Source organism: Trichoderma atroviride, chromosome 1 (genome assembly GCF_020647795.1).
Source record: "Trichoderma atroviride chromosome 1, complete sequence".
NCBI lineage: Eukaryota > Fungi > Ascomycota > Sordariomycetes > Hypocreales > Hypocreaceae > Trichoderma > Trichoderma atroviride.
This window is the reverse complement of record NC_089400.1, coordinates 1,096,970-1,119,875: the sequence shown is the minus strand read 5'-3', so window position 1 is coordinate 1,119,875 and position 22,906 is coordinate 1,096,970. Positions and strand designations below refer to the sequence as shown.

General features: G+C 49.0%; 9 protein-coding genes and 1 non-coding gene across 11 annotated transcripts; 3 read left to right on the top strand and 7 right to left on the bottom strand.

The window, feature by feature from the left end:
* Nucleotides 1–610: 610 nt before the first annotated feature.
* TrAtP1_000446 (uncharacterized protein) lies at nt 611–4,850 on the bottom strand. The gene is made up of 3 exons (XM_014091664.2): nt 3,989–4,850; nt 1,335–3,932; nt 611–1,260 (listed from the first exon to the last, which is right to left on the bottom strand). Exons 1-3 carry the CDS (start codon nt 4,139–4,141, stop codon nt 1,168–1,170), a joined length of 2,844 nt encoding a protein of 947 aa, XP_013947139.1. The 5' UTR covers nt 4,142–4,850; the 3' UTR covers nt 611–1,167.
* A 631-nt stretch (nt 4,851–5,481) lies between these two features.
* Nucleotides 5,482–6,751, bottom strand: TrAtP1_000445 (uncharacterized protein). Its single transcript, XM_014091665.2, has 2 exons — nt 6,183–6,751; nt 5,482–6,117 (listed from the first exon to the last, which is right to left on the bottom strand). Exons 1-2 carry the CDS (start codon nt 6,435–6,437, stop codon nt 5,554–5,556), a joined length of 819 nt encoding a protein of 272 aa, XP_013947140.1. The 5' UTR covers nt 6,438–6,751; the 3' UTR covers nt 5,482–5,553.
* Nucleotides 6,752–7,166: 415 nt separating this feature from the next.
* On the top strand, nt 7,167–10,002 carry TrAtP1_000444 (uncharacterized protein). 2 transcript variants are annotated; one of them, XM_066110579.1, is made up of 9 exons: nt 7,167–8,195; nt 8,257–8,296; nt 8,361–8,530; nt 8,602–8,609; nt 8,670–8,819; nt 8,877–9,135; nt 9,198–9,240; nt 9,298–9,527; nt 9,622–10,002. In XM_066110579.1, the coding sequence occupies exons 1-9, from the start codon at nt 7,842–7,844 to the stop codon at nt 9,784–9,786; spliced, it is 1,419 nt and encodes a 472-aa protein (XP_065966651.1). In that variant the 5' UTR covers nt 7,167–7,841; the 3' UTR covers nt 9,787–10,002. The 2 variants fall into 2 exon arrangements, with proteins under 2 accessions (XP_065966651.1, XP_065966652.1); XM_066110580.1 differs by having other exon boundaries at nt 8,257–8,530.
* A 43-nt stretch (nt 10,003–10,045) lies between these two features.
* On the bottom strand, nt 10,046–10,135 carry TrAtP1_000443. The gene has a single exon. It is a non-coding gene; the product is annotated as a tRNA-Pro (tRNA).
* Nucleotides 10,136–10,285: 150 nt separating this feature from the next.
* Nucleotides 10,286–12,770, bottom strand: TrAtP1_000442 (uncharacterized protein). The gene is made up of 3 exons (XM_014091667.2): nt 12,015–12,770; nt 10,945–11,952; nt 10,286–10,885 (listed from the first exon to the last, which is right to left on the bottom strand). The coding sequence occupies exons 1-3, from the start codon at nt 12,653–12,655 to the stop codon at nt 10,765–10,767; spliced, it is 1,770 nt and encodes a 589-aa protein (XP_013947142.1). The 5' UTR covers nt 12,656–12,770; the 3' UTR covers nt 10,286–10,764.
* A 2,016-nt stretch (nt 12,771–14,786) lies between these two features.
* On the bottom strand, nt 14,787–15,206 carry TrAtP1_000441 (uncharacterized protein; the record flags this gene model as incomplete). The annotated part of the gene is made up of 1 exon (XM_066110578.1): nt 14,787–15,206. The coding sequence occupies one exon, from the start codon at nt 15,204–15,206 to the stop codon at nt 14,787–14,789; it is 420 nt and encodes a 139-aa protein (XP_065966650.1).
* Nucleotides 15,207–15,447: 241 nt separating this feature from the next.
* TrAtP1_000440 (uncharacterized protein) lies at nt 15,448–15,845 on the bottom strand (the record flags this gene model as incomplete). The annotated part of the gene is made up of 2 exons (XM_014091668.2): nt 15,448–15,749; nt 15,830–15,845. 2 exons carry the CDS (start codon nt 15,843–15,845, stop codon nt 15,448–15,450), a joined length of 318 nt encoding a protein of 105 aa, XP_013947143.2.
* An 846-nt stretch (nt 15,846–16,691) lies between these two features.
* On the bottom strand, nt 16,692–18,433 carry TrAtP1_000439 (uncharacterized protein). Its single transcript, XM_014091669.2, has 2 exons — nt 18,028–18,433; nt 16,692–17,975 (listed from the first exon to the last, which is right to left on the bottom strand). The coding sequence occupies exons 1-2, from the start codon at nt 18,361–18,363 to the stop codon at nt 17,055–17,057; spliced, it is 1,257 nt and encodes a 418-aa protein (XP_013947144.1). The 5' UTR covers nt 18,364–18,433; the 3' UTR covers nt 16,692–17,054.
* A 119-nt stretch (nt 18,434–18,552) lies between these two features.
* Nucleotides 18,553–19,370, top strand: TrAtP1_000438 (mitochondrial 37S ribosomal protein mS33). Its single transcript, XM_014091670.2, has 4 exons — nt 18,553–18,637; nt 18,689–18,894; nt 18,951–19,000; nt 19,075–19,370. The coding sequence occupies exons 1-4, from the start codon at nt 18,599–18,601 to the stop codon at nt 19,098–19,100; spliced, it is 321 nt and encodes a 106-aa protein (XP_013947145.2). The 5' UTR covers nt 18,553–18,598; the 3' UTR covers nt 19,101–19,370.
* Nucleotides 19,371–20,284: 914 nt separating this feature from the next.
* TrAtP1_000437 (uncharacterized protein) lies at nt 20,285–22,687 on the top strand (the record flags this gene model as incomplete). Its single annotated transcript, XM_066110577.1, has 4 exons — nt 20,285–20,469; nt 20,592–20,678; nt 20,767–22,353; nt 22,409–22,687. The coding sequence occupies exons 1-4, from the start codon at nt 20,347–20,349 to the stop codon at nt 22,685–22,687; spliced, it is 2,076 nt and encodes a 691-aa protein (XP_065966649.1). The 5' UTR covers nt 20,285–20,346.
* Nucleotides 22,688–22,906: the final 219 nt, after the last annotated feature.

The window sequence follows — 22,906 nt, the reverse complement described above, 5'->3', positions numbered from 1 at the left end:
TTGACAACGATCGATCCCTGGCCAACATATAATCTTTCAGAGAGTTTTTGCGAGCATGTAACAAAGTAACTAGATTTTTCATGCGCCAAGATGATTGGCTGTGGTAAAATACACGTGATTCATACATTTCTCCTCAAAGCATCTCCATTAATTAAACACTGTAGATACTGCCCCTCGATCCGCTATAACAGGCAAATGCAACTTTGGTGCCCTGCCTATCTAGGACAGAGAGGGCGCTTTTAGGCAACTCACACTTCTAAAAGTAATAAATACCTTACAACCTGTTGATTCCTTTCCTTATCAGGAGAGAGAGGAAGGTTAATAAGTAAGGTAGCCTTTTTCGTTTATTTTCTTAGCTGGGTCTTTCTTTTTTCCCCCTTTCACCAATAGCGTGTTAGGTCGTTTCCCAATGTAGACAAAAGAAAAGATACATGATGTGGATAAAACAAAAATGGTAGCGTGGCTTTGTATCATTGAATGAATGCACTCATTTTTTTTATTTTTTTTTTTAATTTTATTATTATTATTTTTTTTTTTTTTTTTTGATTATTTGTTTTGGTAGAAAAAGCAGGAGATACGCGAGCCCAAGTTAGGATATTTATATAAATCGCCTCATCAAATCAACACTCATCTCTTCCGTCAAGAACAGTTCTAACTTTTCCTTCTTTATTATTGAGTAAACACTTAGTCTAGTTATTTCATCCAACTACCCTTTCTTTTTTTCAAATATAATCGTTATCCAGAAAAACAATCCGACAAATCACAGGCCATGTATGCGATGAACAAATCTATCCTAAGACAACATATAAAACCAGAAACAATGGCTGTAGTAGTTGAGGTCCTTCGGGAACCGAGACCGTGAGGCAAGAGAAGGAGACTCATATGACCTTCGAGTGCTAGTATAGCCCCGGATACTCAACCCAGAGGCTGATTAAAAGCATCAAGGGCGGCCATCGCCTTCTCCGTAGAGCAAAGGACCAAACCAAAGCCAACGAATACCCAACGAGTTGGTATCATATACAAGAAGATTAAAAGATGAAATAGGCCAAAAAATCGGAATAGCAAGAGACGCTTTGAAGAACGAGGCATAAGATGCGTGTATAAAAATGACAAGATGGTGGAGGGAAAGGGCGTCGTCATAGGACCAAGGTTGGTCTTGATGGATTATTACTGTGGACTTGGAGGACCTTTGGGCACTGCTTGGCTCTTTTTCAGTCGGCTCAACTCTTCTTCCAGTTTTCGGTACTTGGCGCGTTCCTCCTGTATAACACGTTAGTTGATTGCATCTTACAACGAGAGAAAAGTATCCTCATGAGCTCTTTGTGTGTACGTACCTTTATGTCCTCGTGGAATCTCTTCCGCTCCTCTCTCATCGACGACCTAAACTGTTCACTGAGTAGGGCCGCACCAGCGCCGACCTTTGTCACACCTCCCTGTGCCACGCCGACTTTGAATCGTTCACTATCCAGATCTTCTTGCAGCTTCGCGATCAAGTGTCTGGATTTCTCCAGATCTGCCTCTAAGCTGGCCTTTGCTGTGATTGCCTCGTCGACCTTTTGCTCAAGATCAATCTTCTCGCGTTCAGATCCAATCGTCTCCTTGGTTATCGCCTCTAGATCTTGCACAGTGCCTGCTAGCTCCTGCTTGAGCCTCTCGACTTGGCCTGTAAGCCTGACAATCTCATTTTGGTTCGATAGGGCTGCCGCATCTGCCGCACGCTCAGCGCGAGATCCATACGCGCCGTCTAGCTCTGCTCTAGCAAATGTGAGCTCGGTCTTGATTTCCACTAGTGCCATATTCAGCTGCTCCAGATCGGCATCCTTCTGAGCCATCTCATTCTCCTTGTTTGCGTGGTGTGCCTTCATATCGTCCATCTCTTGTTGCAGAGCCTTTGCCATTTCTTCGGCCGCCAGCTTCTCTTTGGAAACTCCATCCAGCTGAGAGCTTAGCTCAGCGAATTTCTTCTTCTCGGATTCTAACGTAGCAATCTGAGCCTCAAATGACCCGCTTCTTTCAGTATGCGCCTGGACCTCCGAGCCCAAAGATTTGATTTGTGCATCTCGTGATTGAATTTCTGCCTCAAGGGATCCAATATTTGTGTCGTGACCCTTGATCTTATTTTCAAGAGTTTCGATGTGAGCACTGCGTGCTTGGATTTCTGACTCCAGTGACTCAAGTCGGACACCGGTCGCGAGGGCTTCGGCTTCGAGAGACTCTGCCCGAGTGCTGTGCGTATGAATCTCAGCCTCAAGGGATGCAATACGATCGCTACGTTCCTGGATTTCAGCCTCCAGAGATTCGACCCGAGCCTGGTGCGCCTGAATTTCATTTCTTAGGGCACCTGACGTTCCATTTCCTGTCTCGAGTTCAGCAGTCAGGGCCTCTAGTCTGGCGTCTCGTGCTTGTATTTCGGATTCGAAAGATTGAATTTTTGCGCTTCGTGTGGCCATCTCAGCTTCTAGAGATTCTATCTTGAGAGCGTGCGTACGAAGCTCTTCTTCAGAGATACCAGAAGATGATGACTGCGCCTTTTCGAGGTCTTGCAAGGCATCTGCCAGCATGTTTTGGGCATCAGAAGCATCCTTTTCTGCTCGCTCGAGTAGGAAGCGAGTCTGATCCAGCTCGTCTTGTCTTCGTTCAAGCTCCTCGTCCTTTTCAGCGTCGGTTTTGTTGTTGAGTTCACGCTGCTGTTTGATCTGTCTCTTCAACACGGACTTCTGGTCCTTCAGCGTCGAAGCCTGAGAGTAAAGCCATTCGACCTTGGAAGAGAAGGCGATTAGGTTGTAAGTCTCATCCGCATCAAATGCATCGTCGTCGGACGTGTCATCGTCATCCACCATCAATCCTTTGTCTGCGCGATGTTTCCGGCGTTCTTCGTTTCGTTGCTTCTTTTCAGCAAAGCCCGACTGCATCTTATCCCAGAGCCCGACCAAGACAGACTCGATACGTTCGGCGGCGCCGTCGTCTAGCTGGTACATACCACCGTTATTGCCACCACTGCTAACAAACGACTCTTGCTCTGCTTGTACGGCAACAAGCCCACTTTCCAGGTAGTCAATTTGCTTTCTCAGCATGTCGCCGGGCTTCATTTCACCAGTGCCTGGTTCCCGGGGAGGCTCCAGGTAGTCACCGTTCACTTCAGGGTTGAATTTGATAATGGTTTCCCGAAGCGAAAGACTTAGGCTTTCCAGCTTTTGCTCCATGTCGGCCACGAGATTGACTAGCAATGAGTTTTCCTCTCGAGCCTTATCAAGCTCGCCTCGAATCTGGGAAGCTTGTTCTCGAACAGGAGACTTGAGGGGTATATCGATTGCCGATTTTAGATGTCCAGGCTGCAGTCCCTCGACGAAATCAAGCTGGTAGAGGTTTGGATCTTCGAAATAATTCTCTTCCATGGCACGCGCTATGCTATCTCGGCCTTGAGAGTAGGTGTATAAGCTTTCCGGGCTACCAGGAATGCCGTTATCGTTTTGCAAAGCTCGTGCCGCAGCTCTCTTGGATGCCTTGTGAGTGAGCTGGAGGATACCAGCTGTGTGTTGAAGCAGACGTCTCTGAGGCCCCAAGAGACTCTTCTCGAGATTGAAAAGTTCGCGCGACAATTCCTCGCATGTCTTCTCGGTTGCCTCTCTCTCTAGCTCCACCTCTTTGGCTCTAGGATCGTTCAGAAGCTCTTCTTCAGATTTTCCGGCGGCGTAAAGCTTGGCCATCGATACCGCCGCATCTCGATATTTCGATTGGATAGCCAAATTGGCTCTTGTGGGTTCTATCCGTTGCTCTAATAACTGACACTGTTTCTTCAGCCTATCAACCTCCTCTTGAGATAGGATTTCATATTGTTTGCTGTCGTAAAGCGCAGTTTCGGTGAGCAGATGTACTTGTATCGGATCTTTTAGATCGGCGAGCGATCCATTCGGCGCATTGCTGGGATCCATCTGGGACGCGTCAATACCAAGTTCAAGCTTGTTGATGTGGCCAGCGCATGACCTACTGGTTCTTCCGGAGTGGCAATGTTGCCATATCCATTGGGCCCGTCCTTCTCAAATGCCGCTTCCATAGCGTGATCGCCGTGGCTTGAAATTGGCGTAGATATGTTTGAAATTTCGTCCTCGTAGGAGCTTCGCTCCGTCTGATATCCGTTCATGGTGGGTGTCCGTATTCGTCACGCGTTTGTTCGTATTAGCACATTAGATGGTAGATTTCGAAGCTCGAGATATGCTATTATTGAGTCGTGCAGTTCGATATAGGACCAGGGAGCGAATAGCAAGGCGTCGCCGAAGCCGTGTTCAATATCGTGAGAAGCGAGTGTCGAGACTTTCGTCGTCAAGCAAGGATACGTAGCTGGCGCAAAGACGCACTTGGAGCGACGAGGGCAAAAACCAAGTCTAAAGCCAAACCCAAAAAGCAAACGAAACTGAGACCAAAAAAAGAAGCCAAGACACACTTGCGCAGCGGCAGCGTCCTAAACGACGGGACAGCCGTGATTAGCCTAAGCCAAACGACAGTTGGAGGTTGGAGGTTGTTGGTTTCGCAGATTGAGAGGGGGGGGCAAAAAGAAAAGGAAAGGAGCTGGTGGCTGCTCTGCTCTGCTCTGCTCTGCTCTGACCTGACAGGGCCCAATCGCAGATTACGGCGGACGAGGGATGCCAGATGCCAGGCACAGGCGCAAGGTGCCTTATTTGGAGGGCCCCGGCACCGCTGAAGGTCCAGCGCCGAGCGGGTGCCACAGCGCTTCTGCTGCCCTGGAGGGGGAGGATTTGGAGGGGAGCTGCAGCCACTGAATCTAGCCCCTCAGCCTATGCACGGCGCATGCAAGGGAAAAAGCCTCCTCGCATCCATCATTGGCCGTGTCGCCAGCCCGGGGAGCGTGCACTGGGGCCGAGATGATGTTAAGAGGCGCTTTTACCCCTGAAAGCTCGACCTTTTGCCATCCCGCCGCTAGCCCGGATGGAGAAAGGCCTGTGGCTCCGGCTGCCGAGCTATCGGTTTGCGCTCGTAACATTGAGGCTTTCTCTTGTGCTGCTTTTCAGCTCTATGCAGCCACAGATCCTCTTCATTTCCACACATCTGCCTTGGTTTAGAAAGAAAAAAAAGGCTCATGGTCTATCTGACTGATAAAAATTGCCCTGCAGCTTGAATTGGCGCCTTCTTGCGCTCACGGACTAGGCGTCTGGGGCCGGGTGCTCCAGGCCCATCATCATATGTCAGTCTGGAGCTGCGGGTACAATTAATTTCCCACGTTGCGAGATCCCCGAAATGGCCTATCCACTTTCATTAGATGATCCTAGGGCTCCGTTACGTACGCTGAAAGCAGCGGAAATGTTTCATTGAAAAAGGAAACAATCTAGCGCGCTCATACGGTAATCGAAAACGCAAACTCTTCACATGTGACGTTGGACGCTAGCATCATTCGAAACAGGCCAATTGATGTCATTGCACACAGACCAATCATGACCAGTCTCTGACATTGGAATATTTCGAGCAGTGTAATTTATTGTATTATGAATTCGTCATTGTATCGAAATATGTACTACTACACGGTGTTATGCTGGTTTTCTATAACGCTTCTCGGAATTGGTCCATGATTTGTTGGCCCATGGTACGCCGTCGGTCAGTCTGGCCTTCGTTTTGGTTTTGAACGCCGGTTGACACTCCTGTTGCTGGATTCTCTCCCTCCAATCTTCGCCGTAGCCCTTCAAACTCTGCACTTCTCCTGTAGGAGCCTGAGCCTACAATCCATCCTGGTAGCCTCCATGATGTAAAGGACGTGGGCAGGAATCCCACTCTCCAAGAATACCCCAGAATCCAGCCAGCCATGGCTCCGAGAACAGAGCCTGGCCACTGCAGTAAGGCTAGATGAAAGGCGATGTAGTACTGGTAAGATTTGTCTGATAAGGTTACACCGGAAAATCGCTCGTTTGTTGGCGGCGCTTGGGATAATGCAATCCGGTACTTATACATCTGAGGGACTATGGAGTGAAACTGGGCCAAGACCGCAAATATGATTGCCGTCGGGCCCGCCGGCATGTAGTTGAACAAACTCGGTGCTATAGGTCGAAGGATAGTAAGAATGAGAGGCGGAAATAGGGCCGTGAACAGTGATGAAAGGACAATAAATGACTGTAGGGTCATGTTTGTTAGCAGTCTGCATCATCATACCAGCTCCAACGGTAGAGGCCACTTACGGCATATTTCCTCGATCCCCACATCCGCTCAACGACCCTGAGATTGTACAGCGATATAGCCGCAAATAATACTTCCGTTGAATTCATATAGCATAGCTGGTAGGAAAGAAGCCGCCAGAATTGCCGATACCGGAAAAGGTGGGTATCTATGAGGATGTAGAAATATTGTTTCGCATCGAAGAGACTGGCGGCTATCGAGATGGAGACCAGACCCAAGACGGTCAGTCTAGTCACCGGGGCGTTGGTGAACGTCATGATCTGTTTTGTCGTCTGTACTTTTCCTTTTGTGTGTCTTAGAATTTCATGCTGGAAGACTTGTGAAAGCGGTATGGCCCGTATATACAAGTTCGAGAGCGGATAGCTTGCTGCGCATGTGCCCCGTCGATGGTAAGGGAAGAGGCGGCTATAGAGGAGGGGATTGCCCGATGATTTCGATTTTGGCAGGTGCAATCAGGTTGATTCTGCCCAGGGATGACGCATTACCAGTGAGGAGTTATCGTCCAAAGGCGCAGCCTCGTGGACTTGAGATCGAAGCAGATGAAGTTTGATGCGACAGCTTGAGCAGTGACGGCAAGCAGCTAAAGGTGTCACTTTCGCGATCACGTGGACAGCGCAGCTTACGCAAGGAAGCAGTAGGTATTGCGAAGCATGGTCCGGAGAGCGTGTAGAGACAAGTCGGAGCTCAAAAAAGTAAATTCTGCAACAATTGGTAGCATGAAACTAGATGCTAGCCTTGTCTGTATAACTTCTTTCTCTCTTTCGTTGTACAGCTTCAAAGCTCATGGTGAAATGGCTCAATAGCTCTATTCAAGCACAGTGCGACGGGTCAAGGAACATTACCTTTTACGTATCCTAATTACGGGCTGATAGGCTGCTTGCTCCTTCATAGCTCGCTTCCTGGCTCCACTTTCTAGGATTCTCGTACAGTAACTATTTCGTAGTTTGTACTGTGAATTTCGCGCCGAACTATCGCATGGTCCGAGTCCTATTTACATGCAACCCGTTTACCGTGAGTCTTTTCGCGCTTACAGTCTTGATTGATCTCCAGTAGCAAAGCATGTTCATTAATCAGATTATCCTATCGTCGGCAAACACCGTCTAATCGCATCCAACTGGCACCCAAGCTAGAGAGCACGCCTCAGACCATTGAGTCGTTTTACATCGCTACTCCGACTCAAGTCGCAGCACAGACCGCGCATATCAGGATCTACTAGAATCACCTTAAGACAGAAAAAGGCAGTGCTCGACTGGATCACTCTCCACGCCCAGCCACGAGCCCTAGACCGTTCAGTGACGCAAAGAAGAAGCAACAGAAGGCAGCACCGAAGAAAAAAACCTTCTGTCGCATCCGCCAGCCCCAGTGGAGTGTATGAGGAATCACCCGCTGACGGCCTTAACCGCTCCACGCCAGGCAGTTTTACCGCCACTGCTCCCGCCGCTATTCCCGCCAGCTCCAGCTCCAGTCCTCCTAGCTGCATGCCATTCGCCCGCGATGCCTCTGGCCAATCTGGGGTCGCTGTTCCTGGACAATGTCGTGTTCCTGATTCACCTCATTTATGTGCACCTCGCCCTTGCGCAAGCTGAGCCCAGCCAGATCCTGATGATCCATCTGCTGTCCACGCTGGGCAACCGCCGTCACGACAACCTCGATCCCCCGCCATGGCCGCCTCTCAGCGTCGTGCCGTGGTAGCCGATGGCTACGAGTCGCCCACTGAAGACAATCAGCCGTCCTTCTTCTTTGGCTCGACTCCCACGGCGTCGGGGACTAACACGCCCGCCAGGATATCATTCTCGGCCCCAAACCTTACAGCGGCCTTTCTTGCTCAGGGCCCTCGGCGCCCACCTCTTGGTCCCTATCCTGCAGGTCGAGATATAAACCTCGGCGCAACTCAGCCTTCACACACCCCTCCAAATCTTGACACCGTCATACAAGACAAAGAGAATCAAGCTTTGCCTCGCCGAGTCGGTCTGCGGGACCGCATTGCCTGCTATCAATGGACTTTCTTCACCATGGTATGAGCGGCGAATTAATCATCATCTTTGGATCAGCGGCTCATTATTATTATTTTCACAGACAATGGCTACCGGAGGAGTGGCTAGTGTACTTCATGGATGTATGGATAGTGCTCATCTCCCTTATACCTACATGTATGCAGCGTATGACTGACCTGATACAAGTGGTTTACAGGCCGGAGTGGGTGACTGGGTTTGGCATCTTCTTCTGCCTGCTCAACATTGTGCTTTTCCTTACCAACTGTGTCTTTCTGTCCATGCGGTTTTATCTGCGGCCTGGAAGTCTCACCAAGTCCTTTACGGATCAAGTTGAGTCCTTATTCATTCCTGCTTTTGTAAGTCAATCGGGTCTACACTCACCGTGTACTGTAGCGTGCTAGGAGCTAATATATATGCTTCCTTATAGTTCGTCTCGTAAGCAGTCTCACTTTCTGTCGCTGTTCAATTGGATCTAATATCGCTTACACTTTCTAGCATTGCAGTCATCCTTACCAACATCTGCCAATATGGCGTTCCACATTGTGGCGTCTGGCTCATTAAGACATTGCAAGTCCTATTCTGGATATACACTGGGCTGAGCGCCATTGCTAGTGCCGGGTTATATCTCATTCTCTGGTCAACACTGTAAGATTTCTTCCTTTGCCACACCTTTGGAACATTTTGTCTTATTTGTATCAACAGAATATTTCCGATTCACATGATGACTCCTACTTGGGTATTTCCCGCATACCCTCTTATGCTCACGGCACCGTTTGCCAGCAATCTCATCTCAGCAGCTTCCGACACTGGTCATATTGACGTACTATATGCTCCCGCTATTGCCTTCTCGGCAGTTTCCACCCAGGGCACGGGCTGCTTAATTTCTCTCATGATATCTGCCGCCTTCATATATCGATTGATGACACAGAAACTGCCTAGGGACTTTCAGCGACCTGGTGTTGTAAGTTTTAGCATTACGGGCTTTCTTTTTTTAATCCAGCTATGATACTGAGTGTCTAAAAGTTCATTTCTATCGGGCCATATGCTTTCACCGCGGGATCAATTGGTTGGTTAAAACGCCTTCTCAGATCAAAAGCCCAATTCATTCTGACTCTTTTTAAAGCACAGCTTGGTAGCGAAGCCAATGTGATCCTTCCCTCGAATTTCCTCGGCACAGAACATGGCGTCGAAATTGTAAAAATCATTGCTTTGCTCGTTGCCCTTTGGCTCTGGGGCCTATCCATGTGGTTCTTCCTGGTATCTGTCGGGTCACTATGGAAGTACTTGCGAGCGCGGAAGGGCATGCCATTCCAAATGACCTGGTGGTCATTTGTATTTCCAAACACGGCTCTTGTAGGTTTCTCTGTTTTCTTTTCTCTTGTAATAATCCTCTGTCAGCTCATCGCACACATGCTCTCTTACTCACAACTCGATGCAATCGTTTTAGGTCACCGCTACTGAGATTATGGGAAATATCTTTGAGAACAGGGGACTGCAGCTTTTTGGATGTGCCATGACAATTGCTCTCATCATCGTATGGATTATCATCTTCTTGACGATGGTCAACTGTCTCAAGCAGAAGAAACTACTCTGGCCAAAATCGAACTCTTAAGCCTGCGTTGTGCTTATCCTATCCGGTTTGTTTATCTCCTTTGTTGATAGACAAAGATACCCTCTATACACAGCCTAGTTAATGTTGAGTGAAGCGCAATCATTCGACAATCTACCAATTATCCACGCTCATCACAATACTCTCTCCAGATATGACCCAAAAAGAAATGAACAACAAAAAGAAGAGAAGAAGATTGCATTTCTAACAGAAAACATGATAGACTGAAACAAAAATAGAATTGCCGCAATGGCAATTTAAGGGGTCTGGCCGGGGATTGAACCCGGGACCTCTCGCAAGCAAGCTGTAGGGTTTACCCTAAGCGAGAATCATACCACTAGACCACCAGACCGTATTGGACGTTGGATTTCTGGATTGTAACAAAGGTTATGAATGCTGCCCTCTAATCGCAGCAAAGCGATTGCCATTCCAACTCGAGATACGCACGCGATAGTCAAAAGACATCTTCCAACAGTGGGCAAACGTTTTCAAGTAAATACAAGCCCATAATAGTCCGCTATGAATCAAATATTCGCCATATGATACTTTGCGTTTATTCATATCGCCAAATCAAGAATAAAACAATTAGACAGTAAATGTGTACAAAGACCAAAAAAAAAAAAAGCCCAACTCACTCCCCAACACCGCACTTGGGACCGCCAGCGTAATAAAGATAAAATGTTGCAAAATCGTCAAGTTTCCGAATTCCTCCCTCCCTTTCTTCCCGTATCACCCTCCGCTAAAACCGTACGCCATGCATTTTACAACGCTCTCCCCAACTAATGTTGCCGCAGCAAGCTCTTTGTGCAAAGAAGGAGTAGCATATAGAGATCTGCTCGCTGGCTGCTTCTTTGCTGGATGAAATATCTATCGCTGCTGTAACTGAGCATCGAAAAATAAAAAATCAACCTAGTTCATTGGAATCGTTACAAAAAAATAGTTTGTACAGCTAATAATGTCGTCGTCACCGCAAAGCATAATCTAAAGCCTGGCTCTTGGGTCTTGGTCTGTCGTAGCATCTAAGTTGATTGTGACGTCGCCCGTCTTTTCGCTTGTCTTATCAGCGTGGCCAAAGAAGATGACCTGGACGGTCAAGTCATCCCTACAACAACAAGTCAGCGTAAGAGTCAGTTGAAAGCATGAACGGAATAGGTTACTCACCGATAACGTCTTGAAAAGGGTGACGGCAGAGTTAAAAGAGCGCAGACTTGCTCATCATTGGTTCCGCCGAGTGCATTGCGAACAAGATGAGTTGCGGCATTCTTGTCTCTAACGACAAATCGGTCTCTTGCATCTGGGTCTATTCCCCACTGCTGGAGGCGGATCGGCGTCTTTCCATCAAAACCGGAGGCACTTCTGCCCTGTTCTACAGGAAGTGGTTTGTTCTGAGATCCAAAAACTTTTGACCACGCCCTGTCAAACTGCGAGCTTGATTTCCCCGACTTTTGTGTCTCGATCCATTGGCCGACAAGGCCCACAACCTCTTCATTTGTCAACATTTCCCACAGTCCGTCTGTGGCAAGGACAACGAAATCGCCATTCTCTGGCTCGATCTTGGTCGTAGTAACAACGGGCTCCGCCGTAACGTAAGGGGGAGTCTTGAGTAAAGGGGAGGGGCTTCGGCCGAAAAAGTTCTCGCGAAGCCTTCCAGCAACATCACGACTCCACTTGTAGACTGCATCTCCAAAAGCACGAGTTGGCTCCAATCCACCTAGGACACGGCCGTTTCTGATAACATGCTCTTCACCCGGGTGCTGCATCCTCATGCGAGCTACTTCAGTCGGATTGTTTCCCGTCTGGTCCTCTGAGAGAGCCGTAGCTATCCATTTGCCAGATTTTGCTCGACGTCCCAGGACGGCGCGAGAGTCGCCTGTGCATGCTACACGGAGAAGTTCGCTTCTGCTGTCGTAGAAGGTTAGCAAAGCGCAAGAGCCGGACAAGGCAGGTTGCAGAAGCTCGGCAGCCATAGCCTTGGAGCTAGCCTTGAAGACCTTTTCGACACTTTTATGCACAATCTCGTTGTCTAGACGGGTGAAGCCGGTCTTGATGGCTGAGTCAATGGCTTCGGGGGGCGGCGCATTATTGCTGGCGGCCTTGTAAGTGCTGTTTAGCTCTCGAGCAACGTAGCTAATGAGGCTTTCGCGCAAAGTGGCAGATGTCGTCCAGCCCCTAAGTACGATATCATGTTAATAAAGAGAGTAAGACAGCAACAAGGCACCGATGCTACTCACGAGTGACCATCAAAAACTCCCCAGAACATCCAGTCACTGCTGCTCACTTCCTCTTCCTCAGTAGCTGCTCGGTTCGGCACCTCGACAATTTTCTCGGCGTGATCGTCCTCAATTGGATCATTGCTCCCCAACTGGACCAGGTCGTAGCGCGTAACGCCCTGGCCGCGATTGACCCAAAAAGACTCCTCCTGCCTGCGCAGCTTTGCCGTGGCCTGCTCCGGCGTCAACATCTCCACTATCCTACGGCCGTCCTCGGTGGCACTCTTGTAGAGGGGTCCTTCGCCCACGATGGTTCCCTGTGTCAGCTCGTCGGCTCCGACAACCAAGACGGTGCGCGTCGGCACGGCATCGGCCGCTCCCTGCGTGGACGTGAAGGCTCGCGTGACAGCCTGGCTCCCGGACAGAATGTCGGCGCCGTTGTAGTACCAGGCGCCGTATCCCAGGATCAGACCGGAGGCCAGCGCAGCGGGCAGACGACGGACGTACATGGACGACCTCAGAGGCTCATTGGCGGAGCTGTGGTGGTGCTGGCGGGCGTTGCTTGTGAACAAGTGGAGGTGGCTGCGGCGAGCGGACCGCACTGGGTTTCGGACGCTGGAGTGGTGACTTGTCCGGAACGCCCTGACAGCAGCACGATGCATCTGGATGACGGCGGCGCAAGACTGTGGGAGCTGGCTGGTGTATTGGGGTTGCGAATCTCCGTCTCTTCTGCCTCGGATGGAGCTGGCAGGCCGCGGGACAATCTGGTAGTGCTAGTGTAGGAACTGGGAAGTATGGCGACTTGCGAGCTGGCACGGTGGAAGAGGCACTTGGCTAGGCCGGGACGGGGCCTAGCGCATCCGATTCGGTGCAGCCGCAGCGTGGTTGGTCCCCCAAAAGGGCGGAGAAAAGGTACGTACCTGTACCAAGCTTCGAGATGCCCACAGTGCGATGTGCCGAGGTGGCGCGTGCTTCGATGAGCCTGGAAATAGCAACAGGCTCATTTCGGGCCAATACCCTGGACCCCTGCGAATGTTTACATGTACTTAAAGGAGGCAATACGAAAACATCTGCCGGCAAAAGGATCGAGAAAGAGTGCCGCAGCAGCTGTATAACTCAACTAGTATAATGAACTGTTGATTTTCCTTCATATTCTATTGCGAAGCATGCCCGTGAGAGATTGGAGAGAATAGCATTGATATCCTTAAAGGTGATGACAATTGTTAAGTAACGTCTAGACACCGTTTTACATCTATATTCGTTCAAACCCGTTTGCATCTATCCATAGCAGGTAATACTACATTCCATTGACAGCTAATATTCATCGTCCATAAGTGCGGCCAAGCGATTCTCCCAACGACAGGCCCGACAAATCCTAACCTTACAGTGGCCGACACAGCCAACCAATGTACCAAACCAATATCCACAAAGTTGGCAAGTTGGCTTCAACGTGTCGCCGAGTTTCATCCAATGATGCCGGCACGCGCTGATAGTTTTCTTTCGAGAAAGTCTAGCAGCGGAATCATTCGAGATGAGAGATCTAGGCGTATGGGGATTTGGAGATGGTATAAGAGCTGGGGCAAGGCCGTTGATACCTATGTCTCCCAATAGATCAATCTCTTGCGCTTCGTGCTGGATGTCGGGTTCATTTTCGTGAGTGTGATCTGTGTAGCTCATTAGCATAATATGATTCACCACGAATTAAAGAGGCCGCCATAGGATTCGACATACTGGGTATATCTATGAGGTTCTGTCTGTCCACTCGATACAGATTTTGATAGTCTTCAAGAACGTCTTGACAAGGGAGGATGATTTCGCTGCTCAATTTTTTATTTGCACATTGATGGCATATCCAATGGGATCTATTAGTTGAGCAGAATGCCTGTTCCAGCACATGGACTCGGCCTAAATGTAGAGAGCAGGCAGGAAATTGACGATCAAACAACTATGTAGATATGCGTTAGGCCTAATAGGTATGTGATTCAGAGGGGAAGATATCGTAGGTAACATACGTCGAGGAGATTTGCGAGCGCACGGCGGCCCTATTCACCAACGACCTCGGACTAGAGATGCTTTGTAAATAAACTGTAGGCATATAGGTGTACTAATGTGATAGTATGCTCACGTCATAGGCTTCTTGAATCGCGAGAACGACCTCATCAAGAGGGTCCATCGTGGAGTAAGAACGAGGACTGGCTGTTCTAATGGCAAAAACTGAAACAAAACATGGAATAAGGAAGATGGGAGAGAGCAATAAAGATGATGTAAGAAAGGGAAAGCCAGGAAAGCCAAAAGGGTCAAAGGAAGGTGGGATTTGGGGGTCACGGTTTAATGTCTTAGATTAAAGGAATCCGCACCCCAGCTCTGGCTTAACAAGCCCTTGGCACAATGGTTACCTCTAGCACATTAAAACAATGCATAGCAGTACAAGCGATGTGGTTTTTACAAAGTAATATAGTATCTTGAAATACTAGTACGTATAAATCTATGCAGAAATGTAGCATCAAAAATATAATGTTGTCCAGATTTTGGATATATATTGACCTCTATAGTCTAAATAGTGTTTGTTATATAGCCCAAGCAGTAATAATCAGAGGCAAGAGGTGTTTATTTCAGTAGTAGGTTGAATGAATAGATTTTGACTTGAATCGTGAAAAGTATGTGCATGGCAATTCGTGACGGGGCATGGAAAATGGCGGATTATAGCCCGCATTAATCTAATATGATGGCTCTCCCTGGGCGCTTTCTTTTGACCAAGGCTTATGTACAGTCGGCTGTTAGTCCCTCTTCTGTTCACCTGGACGGGAGAATCTTCTTGACATATTCCCTGACAAGCCGTAATGCCGCTCGTACAATATCTTCGAGCCGTCGGTCCTTTCGACTCCGCATCCAGACAAGTATTATGCACAAAACGACGCAGTCGATCAAGAGGTGTTTCATGACGACGAATATGAGCCATCTTATCCAAGAAGGGAAGCTCTTCTCCTTTTTCGATTTCCACTCCCGCCCTGTGGCAATTTGTTCGCGGAGCGCCGCAACTTCTGCGGTGAGCTTGGTGATGGCTCGCTCCATCTTCCTTGTCCATCGGCTGTTCTGAAGACTAATCTGGCGTTCTTCTTCATCCCTAGCTACTGCGTCTTCGTCATCCTCATCAATTTGCCTACGTGATCGCAGTTCAATATCTTGCTCGCTCATAGGACTGAGGATCTTCATCGGCCCGTCACTGCCGCTCCTAGGCTGGTGGAAAACATGTGAGGGGTCGCTTGGGTTGGCTGATGAGGAGTCTGAACTTGCAACGTTGTCTTTGATCTGGTTCCAGACCAACTCTAGTACAGCACCCTGGTCCTCCGTCTCGCCCAGAGTTACCTCCCGTCTCTGCTTAAAGGGAGTTAGCTTCCATGTGCATGTACAACAAGGTGGGGAGATTCATAGCGAGTGGGCTACGACGAGGTACTCACGATGTATTTGCGTATTTGTGCATGGTCTCGATCAGCGCCTCGACATATCGTCTCTTGGACTCGGTCCGGGTCAGTCCCTTTTGTGAATTCCATGCATCCCACTTATCCCGCTCTTTCTGCAGCTCATCCGGGGCCAGCCCTGACCCAGCCGTGGGCATCTCCATCACGCCGTCGACATCGCCCTCCATGGCCTGTTTGTAGAGGCCATAGAGCCGTAGCCGCTCAGACGGGGGCGGCCGCGATGCTCCAGTCTTGGGTATCTTCTTGACGGTGTTTAAGGCATGAACAAAGACTCGATCTGCAGCATTGGGCGGCGGTCAGCATGTACCATTGCGGGCACATCGTGGGGAAAAGGAATGCGACTGCGATTATACCCACCCACGGAATCCGCCATCGGGGGCGGCTATGACGGGGAGCCTTGCTGCTCCTAACGGGATTGATGCAATATCTTGAAAGCGTCGGAAACCAAATATGATCTTGCGATTGAAGCTGCTTCTTCCTCTTTTCTCCTTCGACCCGTGGTTTTTTTTTTTTTTTTTTTCGTGGTAAATGGGTGGCACTCGTTGGGAGGGCTCAGGCACCGATTGCGTATTTGGATTCGCTGATCTGGAGAGGCTATTCGATTGGCGATAAGGACCGAGGGACGGAGTCGAGACGAATTGAATGCGACACCACAGACCAGCGCAGAGACAGGCGCTTCCTTTGAGAAAGATGACGCAGGTTGAGGGCCGGCAGAGGCAAGGCGGAGGCGATTAGTCGGAGTAGCGGATGTCAAGATTACGATTATGTATTGCAATCATAGGAATAGCAGCTGTTTTGGCGGCTCGGTTTTTGTCGTGGACCGGCTCCCAATTGAACCTCGGCGCGCACGCGCTCTAAGCCGTGGGACTTGCGACGCTCCCGGCCAGGGGGCTCGGCTGCTGAGAACGACCAAGTGTGGCACTCAAGCTGAGCGTCATCGGGTGGGGGTATGCGATACCTGCGGCGACACGTGAAGATGGCCTGTATGCTTAGTAAAGGGTACCTCGAAGCTGAAGTGCTCTCGACGCCCGGTTTTACCCCAGATTAGCTACGGATACAGTGCATTGCATGCGCATTCCTGCTGTTGCGTCTGAGAAACATCTTGCGGTGGTGGCAGAAAAGCTTTTCCAGTCACTTTAATGGCGCTAGTGTTCAATATGCCCAAAAAAAGACAAACAGAGAGCGAAAGTAAGCAATGATTCCATGCCTAACTGGGTAACTAGCAAATATCTTCTCCTGCTTGCAATACGCACCCATTAGTGGTACAGGCCAAGGTCGCACGTATCGGGAGATCAGGCTCCCAAAACACATGATGCGACAGGTGGTTACGAGCTGGCGATCATGGCGAGATATTTCGCCAATAGCCATTCACTGCTGTGTCTCAGCTTTTTATCGTTTTATCAGTACAAACTGCGTATGTAAACGCTGCTCATCTATTAAGTAAAGTTCCTATCCTCCACAATTAAACAATTAGGCCTATCAAGCCCCTGTGCTGTGATCCCAATTCCGGCCCTCAACATCATATGGGAGCACTCCAATGCCCATCCATCTTTGCCCAAGAACCGTAGCCATAAATCGCCATTCAAAAAAGGCTGTCGACAAATGTATTGTCGTCTCTGGCCTGTATATATTGCCTCTTCTTTTCCTCGTATGCCTGTATCAGTCGCTTGTTCTGCAATGCCGCTTCGGCAGCTTTCTGGCCAGCCTCTTTCTTGCTCAGGGCTGTGCCGACTGCCAGTAGTCTCCCTACCTCGCCGTAGCCGGTTAGATAGGCCCCGACGGTATAAAGAGGTAGTTTCAAATGTTTGTCCCTTTTCTCGCCGGGGAGATCTTTGTAGTCAATGGTGACACCCTTGGTCACAATTTTGACACTCAGCCGCTGTTTGGAATTCTTTTCTGTTGCCTCCACCCCCGCTGGTTGAGCTTCCCGGCGTCGCTTTGCAGCCTCTGCTTTTTCAACATCTTCTTTGATCGCTCTGCCCCAGAGGGCTTTGAGCCACTCCACCACTTTGACAAGCCCCTCTTGAGGATCTGAGAGAATAACAGCCGCGACGTAGGCTTCAAACATGTCGGCTTGCGTCTTCAGTATATCCTTATCTTTTGATCTACCCCTTCCGAGCCCCTTGCTTAAATCAAAGTGATCTGGAATCTTGGCTCGCCTCTCCATGCCATAATACCGGAAGTATTCGGCAAGAGTGACATTTCGGATCAATCTCTCGCGGAATTGAGATAAAGGCCCAGATCGCAGCTTTGGGAATGTCTGATGGATGAGAGAACTCGCAATCAGCTCAAGGTAAGCGTCACCAAGCCATTCTAGGCGTTCGTAGCTGAAGTCCATGCCTAGACCTGGATGCGTAAATGCTTCTTCGGCAAGCTTTGGGTCAAGAATTGGGGGTAAAGGAGGCCATTCTTGCGATATATCCGAGGAGATCCACGGTGTCACACTAGTAGGAGACAGCACTGGTATATTTGATGAGCCTTGGGCAGCTCCTAAGACGGGATCCTTTGCCAATAATTAGTCGAATGAGTTTTTATTCAAAAAATATAGTACATACCGTGGATGTCTTCTTCGCCAGAGGCCTAGCCGTCTCGGCGATAGGCTCATCAATAGACCCAATAATCTGAAAAGAGGGAAGTAGCCGCCTGGTCAGTCGTGATAAATTTGAGTTTGTGTTTCCAATTTGGAAGTCTGTAAGGGTTGTGCTCTGCGAAAACTGTCGCTTTAAAGACTGAAGACAGTCAACCAGCTCATCTGCCTGCTCTGCAAGCAACGCTAGCGCTTGGCTTGTGGTCTCGACGCTGTTAACAAATTCTGTATCATTTCGGAAATCGTCAATCTGTTGACGTTTGGCCCAATTGTCTACTGATGATGTATTATGCCGTTTAGACATTTTTAAAATGATGCCAAAATCCAGGATATTACGATAAGAAATTCTTCGCGTTTGATGTAAGAGATAGAGAGGGTGGGCTGATGGGGATTCTTAGAGCGAGAAGAAAATCGCCTACCTTGAAGCGCGCCGATGATACTAGTCCCAATAGGGATTAGCCAAATCATTTTCTGGTGTGCATCAAACTTCAATTCAACGTCCAAAGTCGATCGCAGCATTCGAGATCAAGCATGTAAAGATGAGTGTCCCTCGTGCGCGGTTAGTAGATTTGATGAAGGTAAATATTCCTTGCGCTGTTTCTCTCCATGCTTCCACTAATATTTCATAGGCGCAATGCCAAGTCTTCGCCACGACATTCAACCCTGAGGGGGTTCGCATGGGCAACAAGATCTTGCGACAGCGATTAAAAGGCCCTGCGCTCGCCGCTTATTACCCCCGGAAGCTAGCATCGATCAAGGACGTGAAGCGAGAGTTTGGCCCGGTGCTTGCCACATGGGACGAGGCCGAGGAAGATCGGTTCGAGTACATTGAAGAGTAGGTGCATTGGAAAGAAGATTTAATAGAGCAGTTTGCTGAAACCACAACTACAGGCTCAAGCAGCGTGGAAAGAGTGCACCGAAGAAGAAGACGGGTCCTCCTGGTACGTCGCATTCACAAGCCCTTTTTAATTTAGGGAGACTCACCTGGAATACCTTTCAACTAACAAACCCGCAGCTCCCACTCCCGGAAAGAAGCGATGATAGCTACATTATTAGCTTGAGAGGGGTCATTTCCGCATTGCCATGTTCAGTTCTCATGACATGGATGTTATATGAATCATGGGGTTTGGCTATATAAAAAAACAAGGCGTTGAAGGATATGGCAGCTCAAAATCTTGTGTTGCTACTTGAAAATGTAAAACTGGCTGTACGATATAGTCATCTTATCAGCTCATATCAGTCGATCTGATTTTGCTGCGATACTCCAAAAAGGTATATTAAAAGAAGCGTATGAATAGAGACATTGTACCCACTTACGTCGTCGTCGAATGAAGCGAGAGCTGCCTGCGTTTGAAGTATACCTAATATACACCTTCTAAAGGAGAAGAGACGGCGTACAACTACCTACCTAGGTATCTAATATTTGCGCCAAATGTGCAATGGTCCTCATGCGTGTACCCACAAACATGTATGTAGTAATTTCAAGAGTTTAGACCTAAGATATCATCTTTTGAGATCGCGGGCAGGACACTGTTTGTATTCGTAAACAATCCCATATCGTCGGCACACGTTATCATGGCGATGCAGCACGGAAGACTACTAGAACCAAAGATTATAGTACCAGCCCCTGTGGCGTTTGTTTGAGGCTTGTAGTGACTCACTGATGAGTGGCTCGCTGCAAAACGTTTGGCCGTTTGTACACTTGCACATATAGCATCCGATAAACGGGCACGGGTCTCTTACTTTCAGCCCTTCACTGGCCAACCAACCCCATCCCCTCTATCCTTTCGGACTATCTGGTTTTTTTATATAGCAAAACTTTAAATTGTCTCAAGTGTCAGCATTTCTTCTTTATTATTTCCACCTAATTACTACTAGTAGTACTGACCGCCCCAGAGCCTTTATTGGAACTTTCAGCCATCGCTAACGTACCTCTATAAACCAGGGCTGCTTTTTGGCCTTTGTAAGTGACAGCCAAGGCGGTGGCCCTGTTTGGCAAGGGCTGCCAGTTCCTTCCTCCTACTGCCCAACCGGCCGTTCTTTCACCTCCAAATATAAGCGACCGCTAGCATTTACCTCTTCAATTTTTATTCTCCAATTTCTCCTCCACCTTAATCACGGTTTCTAATCCTACACGCGTTTTCTTCTTCCTTTCCCTTCTCCAACCTTGGCACACAAGTTGTGCGTGTCCGGGAGCTCTTCTCTATTCCGTTTGCATCTGCTGTCGTCTCTCCCGTCATTCGCACCTCTGTTTATCCATCTCTCTTGGGCATTGCCTGCGGATACAATGTCGACTTCCAGCTCTTCTGGATCTACTCCTCAGCTTTCGGTCCTATTGCCAGCCGACACAGCCCAGAGAGATCTTTCGATGCAGGCGGGAGATGGAGCCTCAGCTGTTTCAGCCAGTTGCGTGAGTTTGGTACCCCATCATGTCCTGCAAAATTATGATATGATCATGTCCACTGTGTTCCTATTTTTTTTTTCGGCTTCGTCACGATCACTATTCATTCCCGCTGACTATGAATGTTCCAGGAAATGGCAACGGCCTCTTCTACAATGATTGAGAAAGGCATCACACCTTTATCTACCTCGAAGCTGGCGAACCAGGGCTATCCAAAAGTGAGTGTACCATATTTTCCTTTATAACCATAGAACGCAAAAAATTCTTTGTGGCATCTCCAGAACTAACTCTTGTCCAATGGCGAAGCTCTTTACTAGACTATCAGAGCACCAAGTTGCCTACAGCCAACAGAACCAGGCCTTGAAAATCGAAGATGGCGGCCCTTTCTTGAAAGTCTTAGATCAGGGTTCCTCAAGCACTTCACTTCCAATTACTCCAGCCACCGAGGATTTCCCTGCTGCGGCTTTAGCCACAAGACCAGCTAGCGTTACGCTCGACGATCCTCGTGCAGATGCTGAAGAGGTTTTTCGCCTAAAACTACAGCTTGCGCAAGCGCGGAACCATATCTCCAAGCTTGACCATGAACTTGCTCAGACGCGGTTTTTCAAGGAGCCCGATGTGCCCATTGCTCGTGTTGAAGCGGCTCCGCGAGACAACATTTGGAACAGAGGCACGCCGGACGATACTCAGTCCGATACCAGTGATTCTGCCTCTGCTGTTGCACTGAATCGAGCTCGTGGAATCTGGGGACCTACCAAGAGCTCGTTTGCCAACAACGGCCCTCTTCAGCCACCCGGTCCAGAGCCGTCACCCGGTCATTGGTTCGGAGGGCGAGGATTTAATCATACCTGCGTAGACCCAAATCAACCTTACGTGTTGATCGACAGCCATCGTGCTGAGCGTCAGACTGCCGACCATGACCTCGTACCTCGCCCTCATCCAAACCGGCGCGGCGCCCGTTTCGATAATCGAATGAATGCGAACCACCAATTTGGAGGCTCTTTCGTCAATCTGAACAATCCAGCCCACCATTTCGATCCCATTGGAAACCCAGTTCCAGTTCCTGTGCCAGGCGTTCATGTGAACGTTGGTCCGGCGCTGCCTCCTATGGGAGTGAACATGTATCCTCCTTTCCATCAGCAAGCAATGGGTACTCCTCTTTCTCCGCACGCCTCAGAGTTTACCTCTAAGGCTAGTTGGAAGAATGAGGTACCCAGCAATGTGGTGGAGATAAATCACTACCAACCGCATGCTGATGAAAAACAGGTTGTTGCGTCTGAAGGACCAACCTATCTCCCGCCAACAGAGCCTCTTAACTATCGCCGCCTTCTCGATCGAAATGTGAATTGCAACTGGAAGTACATTGTGGACAAAATAGTCTGCAACAACGATCAGCAAGCTTCCATCTTTTTGCAGCAAAAGCTTAAAGTAGGCACCCCTGAGCAGAAATACGAAATCGTCGAAGCCATTGTGGCCCAGGCATACCCTTTAATGGTCAACAGATTTGGTAATTTTCTTGTTCAGCGCTGCTTTGAGCATGGAACTCCAGAACAGGTGATCAAGATTGCCGAAGCCATTCGAGGCAATACTCTGAACCTCTCCATGGACCCTTTTGGTTGCCATGTCGTCCAGAAGGCGTTCGACTCGGTCCCAGAGGAATATAAGGCGATTATGGTCCACGAACTCCTCCGCCGCATCCCCGAGACCGTGATCCACAGATATGCGTGTCACGTTTGGCAAAAGCTCTTCGAGTTACGTTGGAGCGAATCTCCCCCTCAGATTATGAAATTCGTCAACGAGTCTCTGAGGGGCATGTGGCACGAGGTTGCCCTGGGAGAGACTGGCAGTCTCGTTGTGCAGAACATTTTTGAAAACTGTTTGGAGGATGACAAGGTAAGTTAGGAATCATCTCCCAAGGCATTCCGATGACTAATACTTTGTTTAATAGCGTCCCTGTATCGAAGAGGTCCTCGCCAATATTGACATTGTGGCTCACGGCCAATTTGGAAACTGGTGCATCCAACATATATGCGAACATGGGGGCCCCCCTGACCGCAGCCGAGCCGTCGACCACGTCATTAGATACGCAGCAGAATATAGCACCGATCAATTTGCCTCCAAAGTAGTGGAGAAGTGCCTCAAGATTGGGAACACTGAGTTTCTCGGCCGATACCTTGATCGAGTTTGCGAGGGGCGCCAAGACCGCACCCGCATCCCCCCTAATTGACATTGCCAGTGACCAATACGGAAATTACCTTATCCAGTGGATTCTTAACAACGCTTCTCCTCAACATCGTGAAATGGTAGCTGCCCATATTCGAAAGCACATGGTTTCGCTCAGGGGATCCAAGTTTGGATCTCGTGTTGGCATGCTGTGTACCAATCACGCGGTCACAACTCGTCCAGGCCCAGGCGTTGGCCCGGGCATGGGCAGTAGCCGTATCGG

Coding starts and splice junctions, on each gene's coding strand:
- TrAtP1_000445 (XM_014091665.2), bottom strand. CDS start 6,437: ATGACGTTCACCAACGCCCCGGTGACTAGACTGACCGTCTTGGGTCTG. Junction 6,118..6,182: donor GGGGATCGAGGAAATATGCC/GTAAGTGGCCTC, acceptor ATGACCCTACAG/TCATTTATTGTCCTTTCATC.
- TrAtP1_000438 (XM_014091670.2), top strand. CDS start 18,599: ATGAGTGTCCCTCGTGCGCGGTTAGTAGATTTGATGAAG. Junction 18,638..18,688: donor GGTTAGTAGATTTGATGAAG/GTAAATATTCCT, acceptor AATATTTCATAG/GCGCAATGCCAAGTCTTCGC. Junction 19,001..19,074: donor GAAGAAGACGGGTCCTCCTG/GTACGTCGCATT, acceptor ACAAACCCGCAG/CTCCCACTCCCGGAAAGAAG.
- TrAtP1_000446 (XM_014091664.2), bottom strand. CDS start 4,141: ATGAACGGATATCAGACGGAGCGAAGCTCCTACGAGGACGAAATTTCA. Junction 3,933..3,988: donor TTGCCACTCCGGAAGAACCA/GTAGGTCATGCG, acceptor GACGCGTCCCAG/ATGGATCCCAGCAATGCGCC. Junction 1,261..1,334: donor GATTCCACGAGGACATAAAG/GTACGTACACAC, acceptor CGTGTTATACAG/GAGGAACGCGCCAAGTACCG.
- TrAtP1_000444 (XM_066110579.1), top strand. CDS start 7,842: ATGGCCGCCTCTCAGCGTCGTGCCGTGGTAGCCGATGGCTACGAGTCG. Junction 8,820..8,876: donor CTCATTCTCTGGTCAACACT/GTAAGATTTCTT, acceptor TTGTATCAACAG/AATATTTCCGATTCACATGA. Junction 9,136..9,197: donor ACTTTCAGCGACCTGGTGTT/GTAAGTTTTAGC, acceptor AGTGTCTAAAAG/TTCATTTCTATCGGGCCATA.
- TrAtP1_000442 (XM_014091667.2), bottom strand. CDS start 12,655: ATGCATCGTGCTGCTGTCAGGGCGTTCCGGACAAGTCACCACTCCAGC. Junction 11,953..12,014: donor GGAGTTTTTGATGGTCACTC/GTGAGTAGCATC, acceptor TATCGTACTTAG/GGGCTGGACGACATCTGCCA. Junction 10,886..10,944: donor CCCTTTTCAAGACGTTATCG/GTGAGTAACCTA, acceptor TTGTTGTTGTAG/GGATGACTTGACCGTCCAGG.
- TrAtP1_000439 (XM_014091669.2), bottom strand. CDS start 18,363: ATGTCTAAACGGCATAATACATCATCAGTAGACAATTGGGCCAAACGT. Junction 17,976..18,027: donor TGGCGAAGAAGACATCCACG/GTATGTACTATA, acceptor TTATTGGCAAAG/GATCCCGTCTTAGGAGCTGC.